This window comes from Salmo salar, chromosome 09 (assembly GCF_965601325.2).
Source record: "Salmo salar chromosome 09, fSalSal1, whole genome shotgun sequence".
NCBI lineage: Eukaryota > Metazoa > Chordata > Actinopteri > Salmoniformes > Salmonidae > Salmo > Salmo salar.
The window spans coordinates 34,190,575-34,207,081 of NC_138299.1; the positions used below are offsets into that span (position 1 = coordinate 34,190,575).

The 16,507-nt window shown below is 41.0% G+C and overlaps 3 protein-coding genes across 7 annotated transcripts in view; 1 reads left to right on the plus strand and 2 right to left on the minus strand.

The window, feature by feature from the left end:
• The window catches only part of LOC106611229 (bromodomain adjacent to zinc finger domain protein 1A), a 38,598-nt gene extending 34,809 nt beyond the window's left edge, over positions 1–3,789 (minus strand). For 2 of the 5 annotated variants that reach the window (XM_045723601.2, XM_014211219.3), the window contains exons 1-3: positions 3,665–3,789; positions 3,189–3,339; positions 1,514–1,792 (exon numbers count right to left, since the gene is read on the minus strand). In XM_045723601.2, coding sequence (XP_045579557.1) covers positions 1,514–1,792; positions 3,189–3,301 — 392 coding nt within the window. In that variant the 5' untranslated portion in view covers positions 3,302–3,339; positions 3,665–3,789. Of the gene's footprint in view, positions 1–1,513; positions 1,793–3,188; positions 3,340–3,550 lie in introns of all 5 variants that reach the window. The other 3 variants (XM_014211220.3, XM_014211222.3, XM_014211218.3) reach the window with 3 other exon arrangements.
• Positions 3,790–4,610: 821 nt separating this feature from the next.
• zgc:109986 (class I SAM-dependent methyltransferase) lies at positions 4,611–9,321 on the minus strand. Its single transcript, XM_014211224.3, has 8 exons — positions 9,154–9,321; positions 8,921–9,042; positions 8,169–8,307; positions 6,268–6,389; positions 6,003–6,113; positions 5,787–5,893; positions 5,121–5,211; positions 4,611–5,007 (listed from the first exon to the last, which is right to left on the minus strand). The coding sequence occupies exons 1-8, from the start codon at positions 9,248–9,250 to the stop codon at positions 4,891–4,893; spliced, it is 906 nt and encodes a 301-aa protein (XP_014066699.1). The 5' UTR covers positions 9,251–9,321; the 3' UTR covers positions 4,611–4,890.
• A 234-nt stretch (positions 9,322–9,555) lies between these two features.
• Positions 9,556–16,438, plus strand: LOC106611232 (signal recognition particle subunit SRP54). The gene is made up of 17 exons (XM_014211227.1): positions 9,556–9,643; positions 10,034–10,148; positions 10,247–10,344; positions 10,494–10,585; positions 10,673–10,757; positions 11,412–11,516; positions 11,625–11,691; positions 11,793–11,850; positions 12,027–12,177; positions 13,765–13,913; positions 14,053–14,153; positions 14,253–14,339; positions 14,493–14,566; positions 14,819–14,927; positions 15,040–15,210; positions 15,511–15,606; positions 15,848–16,438. The coding sequence occupies exons 3-17, from the start codon at positions 10,267–10,269 to the stop codon at positions 15,937–15,939; spliced, it is 1,515 nt and encodes a 504-aa protein (XP_014066702.1). The 5' UTR covers positions 9,556–9,643; positions 10,034–10,148; positions 10,247–10,266; the 3' UTR covers positions 15,940–16,438.
• Positions 16,439–16,507: the final 69 nt, after the last annotated feature.

Genomic DNA, 16,507 nt, shown 5'->3' on the forward strand with positions numbered 1-16,507 from the left:
TTATTATCTATGCTTAGACACTTTAATAACTCTACCTACATATACATACTACCTCAACTAACCGGTTCCCCCGCACATCGACTCTGTACCGGTAGCGCATGTATACCACCCCGCTCTTGTTATTTACTGCTGCTCTTTAATTATTTGTTATTCTTCTCTTACTTAAAAAAAAGAATAATAATAATCTTAAAACTGCATTGTTGGTTAAGGGCTTGTAAGTAAGCATTTCACTGTAAGGTGAAATGTGACACAATTTGATTTGAAACTTGTCTGGGCCAAGAAACAGGATGAATGGACATTTGCCATGTCTTCGTGAGACGCAGAGTAGATGAACAGACAATCTCTGCATGTGCAGTTCCGACCATGAAGCATGGAGATGGTGCTTTGCTGGTGGCACAGATTTATTTAGAATTCAAGGCACACTTAACCAGCATGGCTACCACAGCATTCTACAGTGACAAGCCATCCCATCTGGTTTGCGCTTAGTGGTACTATCATTTGTTTTTCAACAGGACAATGACCCAACACACCTCTAGGCTGTGTAAGGGCTATTTGACCAAGAAGGAGAGTGCTGCATCAGATGACCTGGCCTCCACAATCACCCGACTTCAACCCAATTGAGATGGTTTGGGATGAGTTGGACCGCAGAGTGAAGGAAAAGCAGCCAACAAGTGCAAAGCTGTCATCAAGGCAAAGGGTGGCGACTTTGAAGAATCTCAAATATAAAAATAGATTGATTTGTTTAACACTTTTTTGGTTACTACATGATTCCATGTGTTATTTCGTAGTTTTGACATCTTCACTATTATTCTACAATGTAGAAAATTGTACAAATAAAGAAATCCTTGAATGAGTGTGTCCAAACTTTTGACTGGTACTGTACATATTACCTCGACAAACCTGTACCCCCTGCATATAGCCTTATTGTTATTAATGCTAGTTTATTTTTTACTTTGTAAGTAAGCATTTCACAGTAAGGTATACACCTGTTGTATTCGGCGCATTGTGACGAATACAATTTTATATTAGAGCTCCTCTGGTGAACCCCTCCAAAGAGGTCATAGTCAACTCTCAACTACATTGACAAAAATCCATGTATCGGTTTACTACAGAGAACATGATTTCACTGTCAAAGAGCTGGGATCTACATTCACCGAGGTAATGCTAGTGAACATAAATAAACAAGACGTTGGATGAATACTCCTTTGGCTAAATACGGGAACTATCAAAGCACAGACTCATAGGGAGAGAACGGAAAAGGCATTGTAGTCCTTCAGGAAGGTGGTATAACACCAAAATGATATCAGACCCATGGTTAGAAGTGAAACTGATGACACTAGATGAGGTCATATGTATAAAATAAAGTGAAACTGATGACTGTCGGGGAGGTCATCATATGGATAAAATTAACACATTACCCGACACTGGTGCGGCTCAGAACACCCAGATTACAGTAAAGTTGAGTACAACTGACGATGCTTGGTGAGGTCATGTGGTTAAATTAACGCTTTACCTGGTACCGGAGCGGGTCACAACGTCCACGATCTCCCCAGGGAAGAACCTCTCCTTGACGTAAGAATACACATCATCACAGATCTCGTGCAGCCGGGTACGGTATGTGAGGGCTGTGAGGTGCAGCAGGGGGATCACCAGAGCTGAGGGGAAGCTCTGGAGGCTCTGACGACCTCTCTTCTCACAGTCCAGAGCTTCCAGGTAGGTCAGGCCAGGCTTGCCCGTCACCGCACAGCTCCACACCAGGCTGTTGCACAGGATGGTCCTCTCAAAGAAGTCACTTGTGGGGAGACAGGGTGATTCTAGTCAGTACAGGTAATTGCATATTCCTATAGTGTAACGTTACTACTTTTGACAAGGGCCCTAATGTTTAAGGGCATGAAATGAAATTGCTCACTAATTTTGCATGTTGGACTGGACACATGCAAAATATTGCTGCCCACATAATCATAGGAGGAAACGAAAACCAATGCTCACCCCAAATCAGCGTTAAAAATATAACAACCTCACTTGCACAACATGAACAAATACCTTGCTCATCTGTGTACACTGTAAACATCGAGATGCTTTTCCACAGTTTCTGCATCGATAGGACCTCAAAGTCTTCCAAAGTCATGTTGATCAGTCGGTCACACATGCTGACTAAATACAATTCCAAAGAAATCATACCTTAAAACAAAACCACAAATATAAAACAGCCCATCTTCAAAATAGTTATAAAATAATGAACAGAACTAAAAGATGTCTGTCACTGTCCCTCTACTAAATTTACAGTAACATGCGAACTTGCGGTCTCTGGAATATTAGGGCCAGGGTGAAAATTGTTTACCTTTCAAGACCCCCTTGAAATAAGTCAGAGTATTATTCGTAGGCAAGTCCTACATAAAAAGTTTGTTTATGCTATGGGTTACAAATTGCTAAAATATTTCACTATAAACTTCTCAAATAAACACACTAGTTAACATGTTGCTTCCTAGTTAGCTAGCTATAAAACAATCACACAATAGCCCTGCCGAAGTTTCAGAAGGGAACTGAGGCAAGACGAGTTGTGACGAGCGCGAACTGCTCTGCTCTCATTTTAGGACTATGTAAAAGTATCTAAGAGAGCATCCGATAACTTCTAACAAGACTGGCTAGATTTACCAACCAGTTACTCGATAGATATGACAGTAAATTACGGCAATAATTATATCCTAGTCAAATAAAGTTGACTCAAATTGGATATTTTGCAACGCTAGCTTCAAGCTGGTAGCAGGCCCAAATACTTGGTTAACACGGCTGGTAACGTTAAATGGTAGTCGCTCCAACACTACTAACTAGCTATAGTAGCCGCTAAACTAGCGGTGATCAAGCTGGCTACACCTGCTATAAACTAAGTTTGACAACTGGACAGAAATAACAGTTCCGACCCATTTCATCTGATGACTAGCTAAATAGGTGTCAACCAGACAACACATTATTAATGATTTACCAACTAGTTTATAATAAGTAGAACTTTGTCCATCTTCCAGCACTGCAGTGGATTTTAGCTTCTTAGCAAGCTAGCTAATGTTTGCTGTCACTATGGTTAAACATTCCTAATTTGAGTTGAGCCAAAGTCGGATGGTCATTTGATAGCTAACTAACATTGATCATTCTTTAACGTTAATTCATTTATCAGTTTGGTCTTAACGTACTCGTATGTCCTGAAGATTTCATGTGTGACTTTGCAAAGAAACACTTCTTCATCTGGTTTGAGGTCCGCTGGGGGCTTCTGTCTGACAAACGGCTTTCTGTGGAGAAGCGGCATCTTTCTTTATCTTCGTCTCCGATTTGTCCTCTTTGAGACTCAAAAAAGGAGGGAAAAAGAAAGCCAACCATGTAATTACATAAAGTTTTAAATCAGTATTCATCGGCAATAAACTCAGACATGAGGACAGTGACCCAAACATACAAAAAATGGTCGTGATAATCTACAATTTTAAGAGGAAATCTAGCCTTTGTTAATGACACACACTTCCAGTAACACACAAAAGTGACGCTTTTCCAACCAACTCACATGAAAATGTGCTGAAATAATGGGAATCTGTCTGATATGATCAATTAAAAACCTCGATGTTTAAACCACCTGAGAACATTTTCGCATACTAGAGGAAGAATTCAAGAGATTTACCGGATCGGTTATGTAATGTTAAAACAATAATCCGCGGGAGAAAAATACAAAAACTCAACGGCCTGTCCTACTTTTCCAGCGGACGGACTGCGTGTTGACTATAAATTTGATCCGCTCTATTTCACAGATGAGGAGGGCGTAGCTTGAGTGAAGACTATGTTATCTCCATTGGTTGTTTATCCCGCCACTCGCATCATCATCACCACCAATCATATTTATGTTCGTTGAACGTCAGAGGAGTGGAGAAGCAATATGGGATTTGTTACTACTTGAATCAGAGCATCACACAAATTAATAGTAAAACATAACATATCTGTTCTGGTAAAACATACTTTTAACTGATACGCAACTTTTGTACAGGTTTAAGTGAGTGATCATAATCAGTTACAACATATTAAAGCGCCTAACATTTTCCACATGCATCCAACTTCACGTCTGTCCGACATGAGGGGGTATGAATCACCAATATGTACGTGCTTTGTTCTTATGCTGCGTTTACTCAGGCAGCCCTATTCTGATATCTTGACCAATTATTTGCATAAGAGCTTATATGATTGGTAAAAAAAATAATAACGGGTCAGCGTGTGTAAATGCAGCCTTAGTTTGGCTTCTGTCATATTTCAATAAGGCCAATGTTCAACAATGGTTTGTTTACTATAACATGACTGCATGATGCCTGTCTGGTGTGGTTAGAGAGCCTCATAACTAAGGTGCAAAATCCATCAAAGAGGTGGTAATTACAATGGCCACAGAGTCCAAAATGAAACACTATTAAAGCACTGCAAAAGAGATGTGATGCCATGCTGTTGGTAAAGAAGGCAACACAGAAGTTCCTCAGAGCTGGTGCCATTTAATAGCCACTTTCTGCTGTAATTATGCTACCCTCCCATGCTTCCTGTTTCAGTAGTGTGGGTGAGAGGGGAACGTACAAGAACCATCAGGCAAATGTTTTAACCACTCATTTACTACAGTATTTCAGACATTTGTCAAACATTTTATGTAAAAAGGCTGACAAATCATTCACTGAACTGTAAAGTACATAACATTATCAGAGTGATATTTGGGATTTCTTGTCACAGATCACTCGGTCATCTTTATAGATTGTTATACCTTGAACATGATATGGTAGGGCACAGTCCTAGAAGAAAATCCATCTGCAAAAAGCAGCAGAAAGTCAATATCCAAGGGACAGAAAGTCTGAGCGGATGTTTGGTCTTCACTCAGGGTCACAGTACCCTATACAGGCGTATATTTTTGAATGCGTCCGGGTCACCGTCCTTCCCCAGATAGACGTTGTAATCCAGAGGTAGTTCCTCTACCCACTTGCTGAGGTTGATCCCTCCCTGAAGGAGGAGCACAGTACAGCAATAGAGAGGTGTGCATTACGCATCATAGAAACATTCAATTATCAAAGTGTGGAAAACAGACAGTTTTTACAGGCATTTTCAGTACTTACCTGATGTGAAGAAAGTGCTTCCTGGAGGCTTGGAACTGTAACCAATAGAGCACCTTTCTTGCGGAAATTGTGAACGATAAAATACCAGGCTCTACAAAAGCAAGAGGATAGAGACATTAGAGCAGGGTTTCCCAAACTCCATCCTCGGGACCCCAAGAGTTGCACATGTTGGTTTTTGTCTTGGTACTGCACAGCATCATTACCAGATACAATATATGAGGAAGATCTCAATTGCATCCTTACCCCTCACTCCTCATCAAAACCCATTGGAGGAAAAGGTCAGAGGAGCGGGACCTCTGGCTTTCTCATCCAATGGATTTTGAGAAGGAGACAGGACACGAGGAGTATTCAATTGAAATCTTCCAATGATCACTTACTGCATCCTATATTGCAGCGTTTCCCAAACTCGGTCCTTGGGAGCCCAAAGGGTGCACGTGTTGGTTTTTGTCCTGGTACTACACAGCTGATTCAAATAATCATCAAGCTTTGATCATTTGAATCAGCTGTGTAGTGTTAGGGCAAAAAACAAAATGTGCACCCCTTGGGTTCCTGAGGACCGAGTTTGGGAAACGCTGCATTATAGGATAATGATATTTTCTGTTGGAAAATGTTTTGAAACGATATGTCCTAATGAATACACTGGTGTGGTGTCCAAGGTTTACCTACTTAATTTGGTCATTGGGCTGTAGAAAGTACTCAAACACATTGTTCATGATGAGAACATCTGCATTCTGTAACAGGGAATCCTGAGTACTGATATTTCCATGGATGACCTGCAGAAATGTGAGACAATGAGAGAAAGCTGTGGCACTTACATTCTTTAAAAACATAAAATAAAGATCAAGATAAATATATGTAAAATGATACTAATAATCGCTTTACCTGTATTCGGTCACTGAAGCCATACTTCTCCACAGCCATATTCTGAAGCCTGACAAACTCTGCACTGATCTCTACCCCAACAAGCCGAACTGCAGAGCTGTACAGGTACCCCTGAAGCACAAACAGATGACTGGAAGAGTAAATACTTTTTTGCCAAAGAATTCATGACATTTTCCTGCAATATTTTCACATAACCTTTAACATTACCATACATCTCAATGCCATAAATGGTTTCCATTTCATTCCAAAACAAACTGTAATTTACCCCATAGAGTACTGCCCCTAGCCTGGAACCCACATCCACCACTAGTCTCCCAGTCAGGTCTGGTAGGACATGCTGGAATAGGAACTGGAGCTCCAATATCGAGAAGGAGTGAGAGATGAACTCTGCGAAAATAAACATTCATTTGACACAATGCTGCAACATGAGGGTTATAAACCCACCCTTATCTTACACATCTATGCTGAACGAAAATATGAACGCAACTAGCAACAATTTCAAAGATTTTAGTGAGTTACAGTTCATAAGGAAATCAGTCAATTTAAATAAATAAATTAGGCCATAATCTACAGATTTCACTTGACTGGGAATAAAGATATGCAACTGTTGGTCATAAATACCTTTAAAAAAATTATAATAATCTGGCCATTTTCTCATTCGCATGATCAAGCTGTTGATTGTGGCCTGTGGAATGTTGTCCCACTCCTCTTCAATGGCTGTGCAAAGTTGCTGAATACTGTCGGGAAGTGGAACACACTGTCGTACACGTCGATCCAGGGCATCCCAAACATGCTCAATGGGTGACATGTCTGGTGAGTATGCAAGCCATGGAATAACTGGGACATTTTCAGCATTAGGAATTGTGTACAGATCCTTGTGACATGGGGCAGTGCATTATCATGCTGAAACATGAGGTGATGGCGGTGGATGAATGGCACGCTAATGGGCCTCAGGATCTCGTCACGGTATCTCTGTGCATTCAAATTGCCATCCATAAAATGCAATTGTGTTCATTGTCCATAGCTTATGCCTACCCACACCATAACCCCATCACCATGGGGCACTGTTCAGAACGTTAACATCATCAAACCGCTCAACCCACACACCATACATGAGGTCCGAGGTTGTGAGGCCGGTTGGACGTACTGCCAAATTCTCTAAAACTACGTTGGAGGTGGCTTATGATAGAGAAATGAACATTCAATTCTCTGGCAAAAGCTCTGGTGGACATTCCTATATTCAGCATGTCAATTGCACGCTCTCTCAAAATGTGCGACATCTGTGGCATTGTGTTGTGTGATAAAACTGCACATTTTAGAGTGGCCTTTTATTGTCCCCAGCACAAGGTGCACCTGTGTGATGATTATGCTGTTTAATCAGCTTCCTGATATGCCACACCTGTCATGTTGATGGATTATCTTGGCAAAGGAGAAATGCTCACTAACAGGGATGTAAACACATTTGTGCACAACATTTGGGAGAAATAATATTTTTGTGCGTATGGAACATTTATGGGATATTTTATTTCAGCTCATGAAACCAATACTTTACATGCTGCGTTTATATTTTTGTTCAGTATGATTATTGATGGGCTTTGGGTAATTGGATTGTTGGTGAGATGGCATGATCCTTCAGAACAAGTACAATGATTAACCAGGCAAGGCAAACATTTTTTTCCCTTCTACTTTTTACACCTTTTTCTCCCCAATTTCGTGATATCCAATTGGTAGTTACAGTCTTGTACCATCGCTGCAACTCCCGTACTGACTCGGGAGAGGCGAAGGTCGAGAGCCATGCATCCTCCGAAATACGACCCTGCCAAGTCTCTCTGCTTCTTGACACAATGCTTGCTTAACCAGGAAGCCAGCCGCACCAACGTGTCGGAGGAAACACCGTAAAACTGGCGACCTAAGTCAGCGTGCATGTGCCTGGCCCATCACAAGGAGTCTCTAGAGCGCGGTGGGAAAAGGACATCCTGGCCGGGCAAACCCTCCCCTAACCCAGACGACGCTGGGCCAATTGTGCGCCGCCTCATGGGTCTCCGGTCGTGGCTGGCTTCGACACAGCCTGGGATCAAACCCGGGTCTCTAGTTACGCCTCAAGCACTGCTTTGCTGTGCCTTAGACCGCTGCGTCACTCGGGAGGCCCATGCAAGGCAAACCTACCCAGGGGAGCTGTTCTGTGAGTGCCACAGTTCAGGCAGTAGTTGCGGCTCATCTTGCCCTCCTCACAGAGTGTATCCACGGTGTCCTCGTCATACAGGAAAGCATCCACATGCAGTGTGGGCTGGGGGTTCTGTTGGGTCTGAATAATCAATTGATGAACAGAATTAGTTAATTTGTGTTAGTCAAAGGGATAGTCCCACGAAATTACAAAAAGACCTTGGTTTCCTTACACTGTAAGCAGTCTCTGGACAAGGTATGACAGCAATCCATGCTTTGGTTTAGTTTCCCTGGCACAGTTTCCACATGCTAACATTTTAGCATTTGTGACACAAATCCCATTCAAGTCATGGGACCGATAATACATTTTTCACACGTGTTCAAATCATCTGTGACTTGTTGAGCTTCACAAGTTTAGATACTTTTTGATTATTTGGAGATGTGTGAAAAACAGTCCCATGACTTGATTGGGATTTATACCAGACACATTAGCATGTGGAAACAGTTCCAGGGAAACTAAACCAAAGCATGGATTGTTGTCATACCTTGTCCATAGACTGCTTAGAGTGTAAGGAAACCAACGTAATTTGGGTGAACTAGCCCTTTAACATTTTAAAAGTCACATTTTAAGTGTGAGTATTTTTTATTCCTCTCTGAAAATAAAATACACACCTTGCACCAAATACAAGCACCCAGCAAGTACATTTGGCCCTGAGTAAAGATGTTGAGGAATGAAAGCAATTACAGTAACCCACCTTCTGAATAGCCAAGGACTCGGAGGAGAGCACAGCCTCCAAAGGAAGACATGCCCTAAGATCCTCTGAAATACTTTGAAGTATAACCTTTTGATTGTCAACCAATCCATCATCCACTTCATCTACAAGAAACAAAATGAATAGCTAATGTTATACAGTTGAAGCATCATAATCCAACATGAACATGGGATGGTTGGTTTAGGCTTAAAATAGCTCATGCCAGGGTTAAATACCAGAGTTTTTCATCCAGTCAATTAAACGTGGCAGGTCCTTGGAATTTACTCTGGAGAGTAATCGTACGATTTCGTTTTTTGCGTCTGAAAAGTTCATTTCAACAAATATTTTGCCACATACGATTGCTCACGCTTGAATGTATTGAACGCATGTGTAGAAAACACCAGATACGTATTTGAGATTTAAGGAGGCGCGATAATTGGAGCCCTATTAATAGTAGTGGTGAAATGGAGAGAATTTAGTATATATTATTTCATTTAAAGTAACTGATATTGTAGAAATATATTGATTTTGGCAAATTAAATGGACACGTGTTGTATGAAATGACCGTTTACTCTAAGTAGAAAACATGACATTTCAGACGACCTTAAAATACAGGGGTTACAAAGAAGTAAACATAACCCCGGAAGTAGATAGGCATTCTGGGATATCTGGGATTGAGATGACGTTCGTTTGGTTGCTTTTCTCAAGCAAGTTGGCAAGCTTTAGGTAACGATCATCTTTCAAATTATAATAATGGTAATTTAGTAGCTAGCTACTGTTTTGTAAATGTCGTAATGTTAGCACGATAGCTATCCATCGAATGAAATGATGATGCTGTCTTTATATGTATCACATTCTCAGAGAACCACGGCCTTACTCGAGTTGTCGATGTTAACGTTAGCTAGCTAGCAATTTATCTAGCTAGATAGTTTTGAGCTGTGTGGATGCAGTCGGGTCAATATTATGTATTCTTTACATACACGTGTTGTATTAGTTAACTACGGTATTTTTCTAGCTAATTTGTCGAAAAGTTATTGAAGAATTTTTGTCATGTTGTCCTGACTATATGCTGAACTAATCTCTAGATTTCACTCATTGTTTTCGTTCATTTCTCAGTTAAGGAAGTCAACAACGGACGTTTGATCACCAATAAGTGGCAGTGAAAGGTGTGGAGACAAGGGGGTTTCCCTCAACATTGAAGCCGAAGAGGCCGTATTTCTCAACTGATTTTGTAAGTCCCTTTCCATAACATTATTATCCAACATTGAAGTAGTATAGTAGTTGGCAATGGCAGTATAACCATTGTAACAATCAAAATATTTTTTACAGGTTCAACAAGACCTGCCAACATGGTGTTAGCCGATTTGGGAAGAAAAATCACCTCGGCGTTGCGATCACTGAGCAATGCCACCATCATCAATGAGGAGGTATATCTAGTACCAAATCAGACTTGTTATTTTTGTACAACTTTTGGCAAAGTGTTGTTAACTAAATAGTAGTTACATATGTTGCCAGGTTTCAACCATGCAAGACCATATGATATTTCTCATAGATAATGTCTTCTAACTTTCTCTAGGTATTAAATGCCATGCTGAAAGAAGTGTGTGCTGCCCTCCTGGAAGCTGATGTCAACATCAAGTTGGTAAAGCAGCTCAGAGAAAATGTAAAGTGAGTAGCATTATTCAGGAACACATTGTACTGTAGTAGACAAGCTGCATTCTGTATCCTACTAATGTAATCTTTCTTTGACCACAGATCATCCATTGACCTGGAGGAGATGGCCTCTGGGCTGAACAAGAGGAGAATGATCCAGCATTCTGTGTTCAAGGAGCTCGTCAAGGTCAGTGTCATTCTCTGACTATTCTTACTTCATTGTTTGTTAGTCAGGTGTTATGGTGTGAAAGTGAACGTATTGTAATACATTAGTATTACTTTAATGATGGTCTAGTGTAAAGTAACCAAGGAGTTCATTTTTGATTGAAAACTTGGGTAGATGACTGACAGTTGTTGGTGGGATTTCCTGGTTATTTTTTATATTAGTGGTTTTCAAAAGTCATTTGGTCTATTGATATTCCACGGTGTTTTGTGAACTGTTTCAGCAATGTACTATACCATCAAAACAGTCATCCCCATCAAACAATGACCTTAATTGAACTAAGGGATCCAGTAGCTGTAGTCTACCTGTATTTAAAGGTTTTGATTGCTCAGCTCAATACATAATTAGTTTCACATTAGAAGGCCTACCCTCGGACATGGATACTCAACTGATCAGTTTAGATTTCATGTGGGTCTTTGGGTGGGGAGAAGACTTTCCAAGTACTTTTAGATGGCTTGTTTCCACTTTTTTTTTTTTTTAAAAGAGGCTTGTGTGGTTGGGAGAGGCCGTCCCTATGTTCTCACTTCACATATTTTACAAAGATGCAATGTTTCTGTGTTTGTTGCATTTGATGCGATGTGAGTGTGTCTAAGATTTAATGTTGTGGTTGTGTCTCAGCTGGTGGATCCAGGAGTCAAGGCTTGGACACCCACAAAGGGAAAGAACAATGTCATCATGTTTGTGGGTCTTCAGGGCAGTGGGAAAACTACAACGTGTTCCAAGGTGAGCCATTCCTGGATTTCAGCCTAAAGATGTGCACATTCAGGTGGTCATTTGTACAAAATATATTATGCCATCACTAATGTTCTGTATTGAATACCTTTTCCACAGCTGGCGTACTACTACCAAAGAAAAGGGTGGAAAACCTGTTTGATATGCGCTGACACTTTCAGAGCTGGTAGTTTCATTTTCAAAATCTATCTGTTTGATATTCCTTCTCAAAAGAAAGAAAATTAGCTAAAAGAAAATTAAGTCAACAACATTTTTATGTGTGTGCAGGTGCCTTCGATCAGTTGAAGCAAAATGCAACAAAAGCCAGAATTCCATTCTATGGAAGGTATGTATGCTTTGCATTTGGTTGCTTCTAATCTGTATGTGATGCATCTCAAGTCATTTTTTTTATGCTAGTGTATATGGTAAGGAACCTTGATGTACAAGTACACCCCCTAGACAGGACGCAAGTCTTTTACAGGGCCTTTGCTGCATACGGTACACTAACGTTGTTAAATCCAGTTACACAGAGATGGACCCTGTCGTCATAGCTGCGGAAGGTGTGGAAAAGTTCAAAAATGAGAGCTTTGAAATAATCATTGTTGATACCAGTGGCCGACACAAGCAAGAAGATTCCCTTTTTGAGGAGATGTTGCAGGTTTCCAATGCAGTGGTAAGTAGTATTTTTGTGCCGCTGTGATCATCTCTCTGCCAGCCTGAGCTTTTGCATCGTCATTATAAAATGTACAGTGCGTTCGGAAAGTATTCAGACCCCCTGACTTTTTCCACATTATGTTACGTTACAGCCTTGTTCTCAGATTGATGAAATAATTTTTTCCCAACATCAATCTACACACAATAGCCCATAATGACAAAGAGAAAAGTTATTTTGGGAGGGTTTGCAAATTTATTACAAATAAAAATGGAAGTATCACATTTACGTAAATATTCAGGCCCTTTGCTATGAGACTCAAAATTGAGGTCAGGTGCATCCTATTTCCATTGATCATCCTTGAGATGTTTCTACAACTTGATTAGAGTCCACCTGTGGTAAATTAAATTGATTGGACATGAATTGGTAAGGCACACACCTGTCTATATAAGGTCCCACAGTTGACAGTGGGTGTCAGAGCTAAAACCAAGCTATGAGGTCAACGGATTTGTCCTTTGCGCCCCGAGGCACAGATCTGGGGAATGGTACCAAAACATTTCTGCAGCATTGAAGGTCACCAAGAATACAGTGGCCTCCATCATTCTTAATTGGAAGATGTTTGGAACCATCAAGACTCTTCCTAGAGCTGGCTGCCAGGCCAAACTGAGCAATCGAGGGAGAAGGGCCTTGGTCAGGGAGGTGACCAATAACCCGATGATCACTCTGAGAGAGCTCTAGAGTTCCTCTGTGGTGGGAGAACCTTCCAGAAGGACAACCATCTCTGCAGCACTCCACCAATCAGGCCTTTATGTTAGTGACCATATGGAAGCCACTGCTCCTAAAGGACTCTGACCATGAGAAACAAGATTCTCTCGTCTGATGAAACCAAAATGTAACTATTTGGCCTGATTGCCAAGCGTCACGTCTGGAGGAAACCTGGCACCATTCCTACGGTGAGGATGTTTTTCAGCAGCATTTACTGAGAGACTAGTCAAGATCGAGGAAAAGCTGAACGGAGCAAAGTACAGAGATCCTTGATGGGGAAAAAAACAGGACAATGACCCTAAGCACACAGCTAAGACAACACAGGAGTGGCTTCGGGAGAAGTCTCTGAATGTCCTTGAGTGGCCCAGCCAGAGACTGGTCTTGAACCAGATTGAACTTCTCTGGAGAAACCTGAAAATAGCTGTGCAGCAATGCTCCCCATCCAACCTGACAGAGCTTGAGATGATCTGCAGAGAAGAGTGGGATAAACTCCCCAAATAGAGGTATGCCAAGCTTGTAGCGTCATACCCAAGAAGACTCGAGGCTGTAATCGTTGCAAAAGGTGCTTCAACAAAGTACTGAGTAAAGGGTCTGAATATTTATGTAAATGTGATATTTTATTTATTAAAACCTGTTTTTGCTTTGTCATCATGGGCTATTGTGTGTAGATTGATTGGGGGGGATGGGACGACAACTTAATACATTTTAGAAAAAGACTGTAACGTTACAAAATGTGGAAAAGGTCAAGGGGCCTGAATACTTTCCGAATGCACTGTATTGCTTTAGAGAAAATGCATCAATGCATGCATGGTCTTACCCCAAGCATGTTTCTATTTCCTCCAGCAACCTGACAACATTGTGTACGTAATGGATGCCTCCATTGGCCAAGCTTGTGAAGCCCAGGCGAAGGCCTTCAAAGACAAAGTAGAAGTTGCTTCCGTCATAGTGACAAAGCTGGATGGTCACGCCAAAGGTGGTGGTGCTCTCAGTGCGTAAGTAAATGTCACTCTTTGTTTTGACAGTTTATCCAAGTTAGGGTCAACTGAGTTTCCTTACGACTGCAGAATTCATTAACTCCATGATAATCCTGATGGTTAGGTAATGTTTCATACTCATGTTGCCTTTTTATAGAGTGGCTGCTACTAAGAGTCCCATCATTTTCATTGGTACTGGAGAACACATTGATGACTTGGAGCCATTTAAGACCCAACCCTTCATCAGCAAGCTACTGGGTAAACTGTTTTCCCTTTTGAATCATGGATCATCATAAGACATTACATTTACATTATGTACAACCAGTATTGAAGGAGTTGTGTGTATTTTGTCCTCAGGCATGGGAGACATTGAAGGTTTGATAGACAAAGTCAATGAACTCAAGCTGGATGACAACGAGGAGTTGATTGACAAGCTGAAACATGGTGAGAATGAGATCATCAGCTGACATACTTGTAATACCAGCCCCATATCATAACTGACATACAGTATGCATATGCTCTGTAGTCTATAACATAGTTGTACATTGTTATGCGGTATGGTTTTTAAGTTTCTTCTAATCACAATTTGCACCGCAGGTCAGTTCACTCTTCGTGACATGTACGAGCAGTTTCAGAACATCATGAAGATGGGACCTTTCGGACAGATCATGGTAAGTAAGCGGCAACCAGAATACCTAATAGGGGAAAAATGTAGGTCCCCATAGGGGTACATACTATAGATGAAACAAGAAGACGGTCAACGTCTCAGCACAAAGGCCTTTCGAAAACAATCTCAACTGTATTTACCCCCCCCCCCCCCTTGGTAAATAATGAATACCTAAGAATATTTTATATTCTTCTGGTCATGTGTGGGATGTATTTAAAGATGACAATGCTAATCTTACTTCTGTTAATGTCACAAGGGTATGATCCCAGGCTTCGGAACAGACTTTATGAGCAAAGGCAACGAGCAGGAGTCCATGGCTAGGTTGAAGAAACTCATGACAATTATGGACAGCATGAACGACCAAGGTAAAGATGCAATCCACTTTCATCAATTAACAACAGTAAGTGATACAAACAAAAGGGTTATACAAAATGCGTACATGTTTTCCTCACTGGTTTCTTTCTTTGGTTTTTGCAGAACTTGACAACAAAGACGGTGCAAAGCTCTTCAGCAAGGGGCCGAACCGAATCGCCAGAGTGGCACGCGGTTCAGGGGTTGCCACCAGGGACGTCCAGGAGCTGCTCACCCAGTACACTAAGTTTGCCCAGATGGTGAAGAAGATGGGTGGCATTAAAGGCCTGTTCAAAGGTATGCACTTTTTGGCTCTTAAAACATTACGAGTTGTCATTCTTGCTTCCTCTGTCCACGTTTCCTCCATTTCCCTCTCAAATCGCATTGGAGGAGGTCTGGGAAGGACCTTGGATCCTCTCCTTCAATGCACTCTGTGAGGGGAGGAAACAAGGACAGAGGAAGCAAGGATTTCATGACTAGTCATGTTTTCAGACACGTTTCACCCCGGAAACGGAAGCACTGGTCCAATTACACAATTTTGCTTTCATCAAGCAGTAGAATGTCTCTAAATTATTTTGCACTTTTACATGTTTGCAGGTGGTGATATGTCCAAGAATGTCAACCCCTCTCAGATGGCTAAGTTGAACCAACAGATGGCAAAGATGATGGACCCAAGGGTTCTCCACCATATGGGTAGGCTTGACTTTTACAATAAGTAATTTCACTTTACCTTAACTTCCTTTGTTACTTTGAGCATGGTTGGTCCAAACGTAATGACATAGATGTGATATAGACTGCAGAATCCCTGATCTACAAATCGCCTTGCAACCCAAATAACCTCTATTTGATCTTGTTTAGCGATTCTGTGCCTCTCTGCCTTGCTCTGGAGTTTAACTGATCCCCCTGAAAAACTCTGATTATCATTTCTCTTCAGGTGGAATGTCTGGTCTCCAGTCCATGATGAGACAGTTCCAACAGGGTGCAGCTGGCAACGCGAAAGGAATGATGGGATTCAACAATATGTGAACCACTGAGCCTTAACCCGGTTAAATAAAAGGTTGTCATTTGGATTTAGCAAGAAGGTGTGAAGAATATTTAGCAACGAGGAGATGAGAGACGAGTTATTTTGCCTCTGTAATATAATTCATTAAGATGTTTGTATAAAATTATGCAGAGGCTTATTTACTTATCAGGATAAATCAAAAGAAGTTCTGTGATTTTTACACTAATTGTAAATTAGGCACAAAAGATACATAAATAATGGGATTATGATGCTTGTCCTGAGTCATGTTCATTAGGCACCAAACAGAAGAAAATGGACTTCAACCGGGAGTCACTATTGGACTTGTCCAATAAGATACCCTAACCTTTTGTGTTTTTAATTGCAAAATAATTTAAAATGTTTTCCGGTGTGCTCTAATGAACCCAACCCTTATTTGGAGATGTTGCAAAGGATATGCTGAAATTAGTTGGACATTTTTTGTTGTCATAATGTAATAAAATTTGTATTGCAATGTTTTAAAAAGCCAGTGTCTCCTTTTCTCTGTTTGGTTGAGCAATGATTGTCATAGTTGTCAATCGTATTTGTTATCGC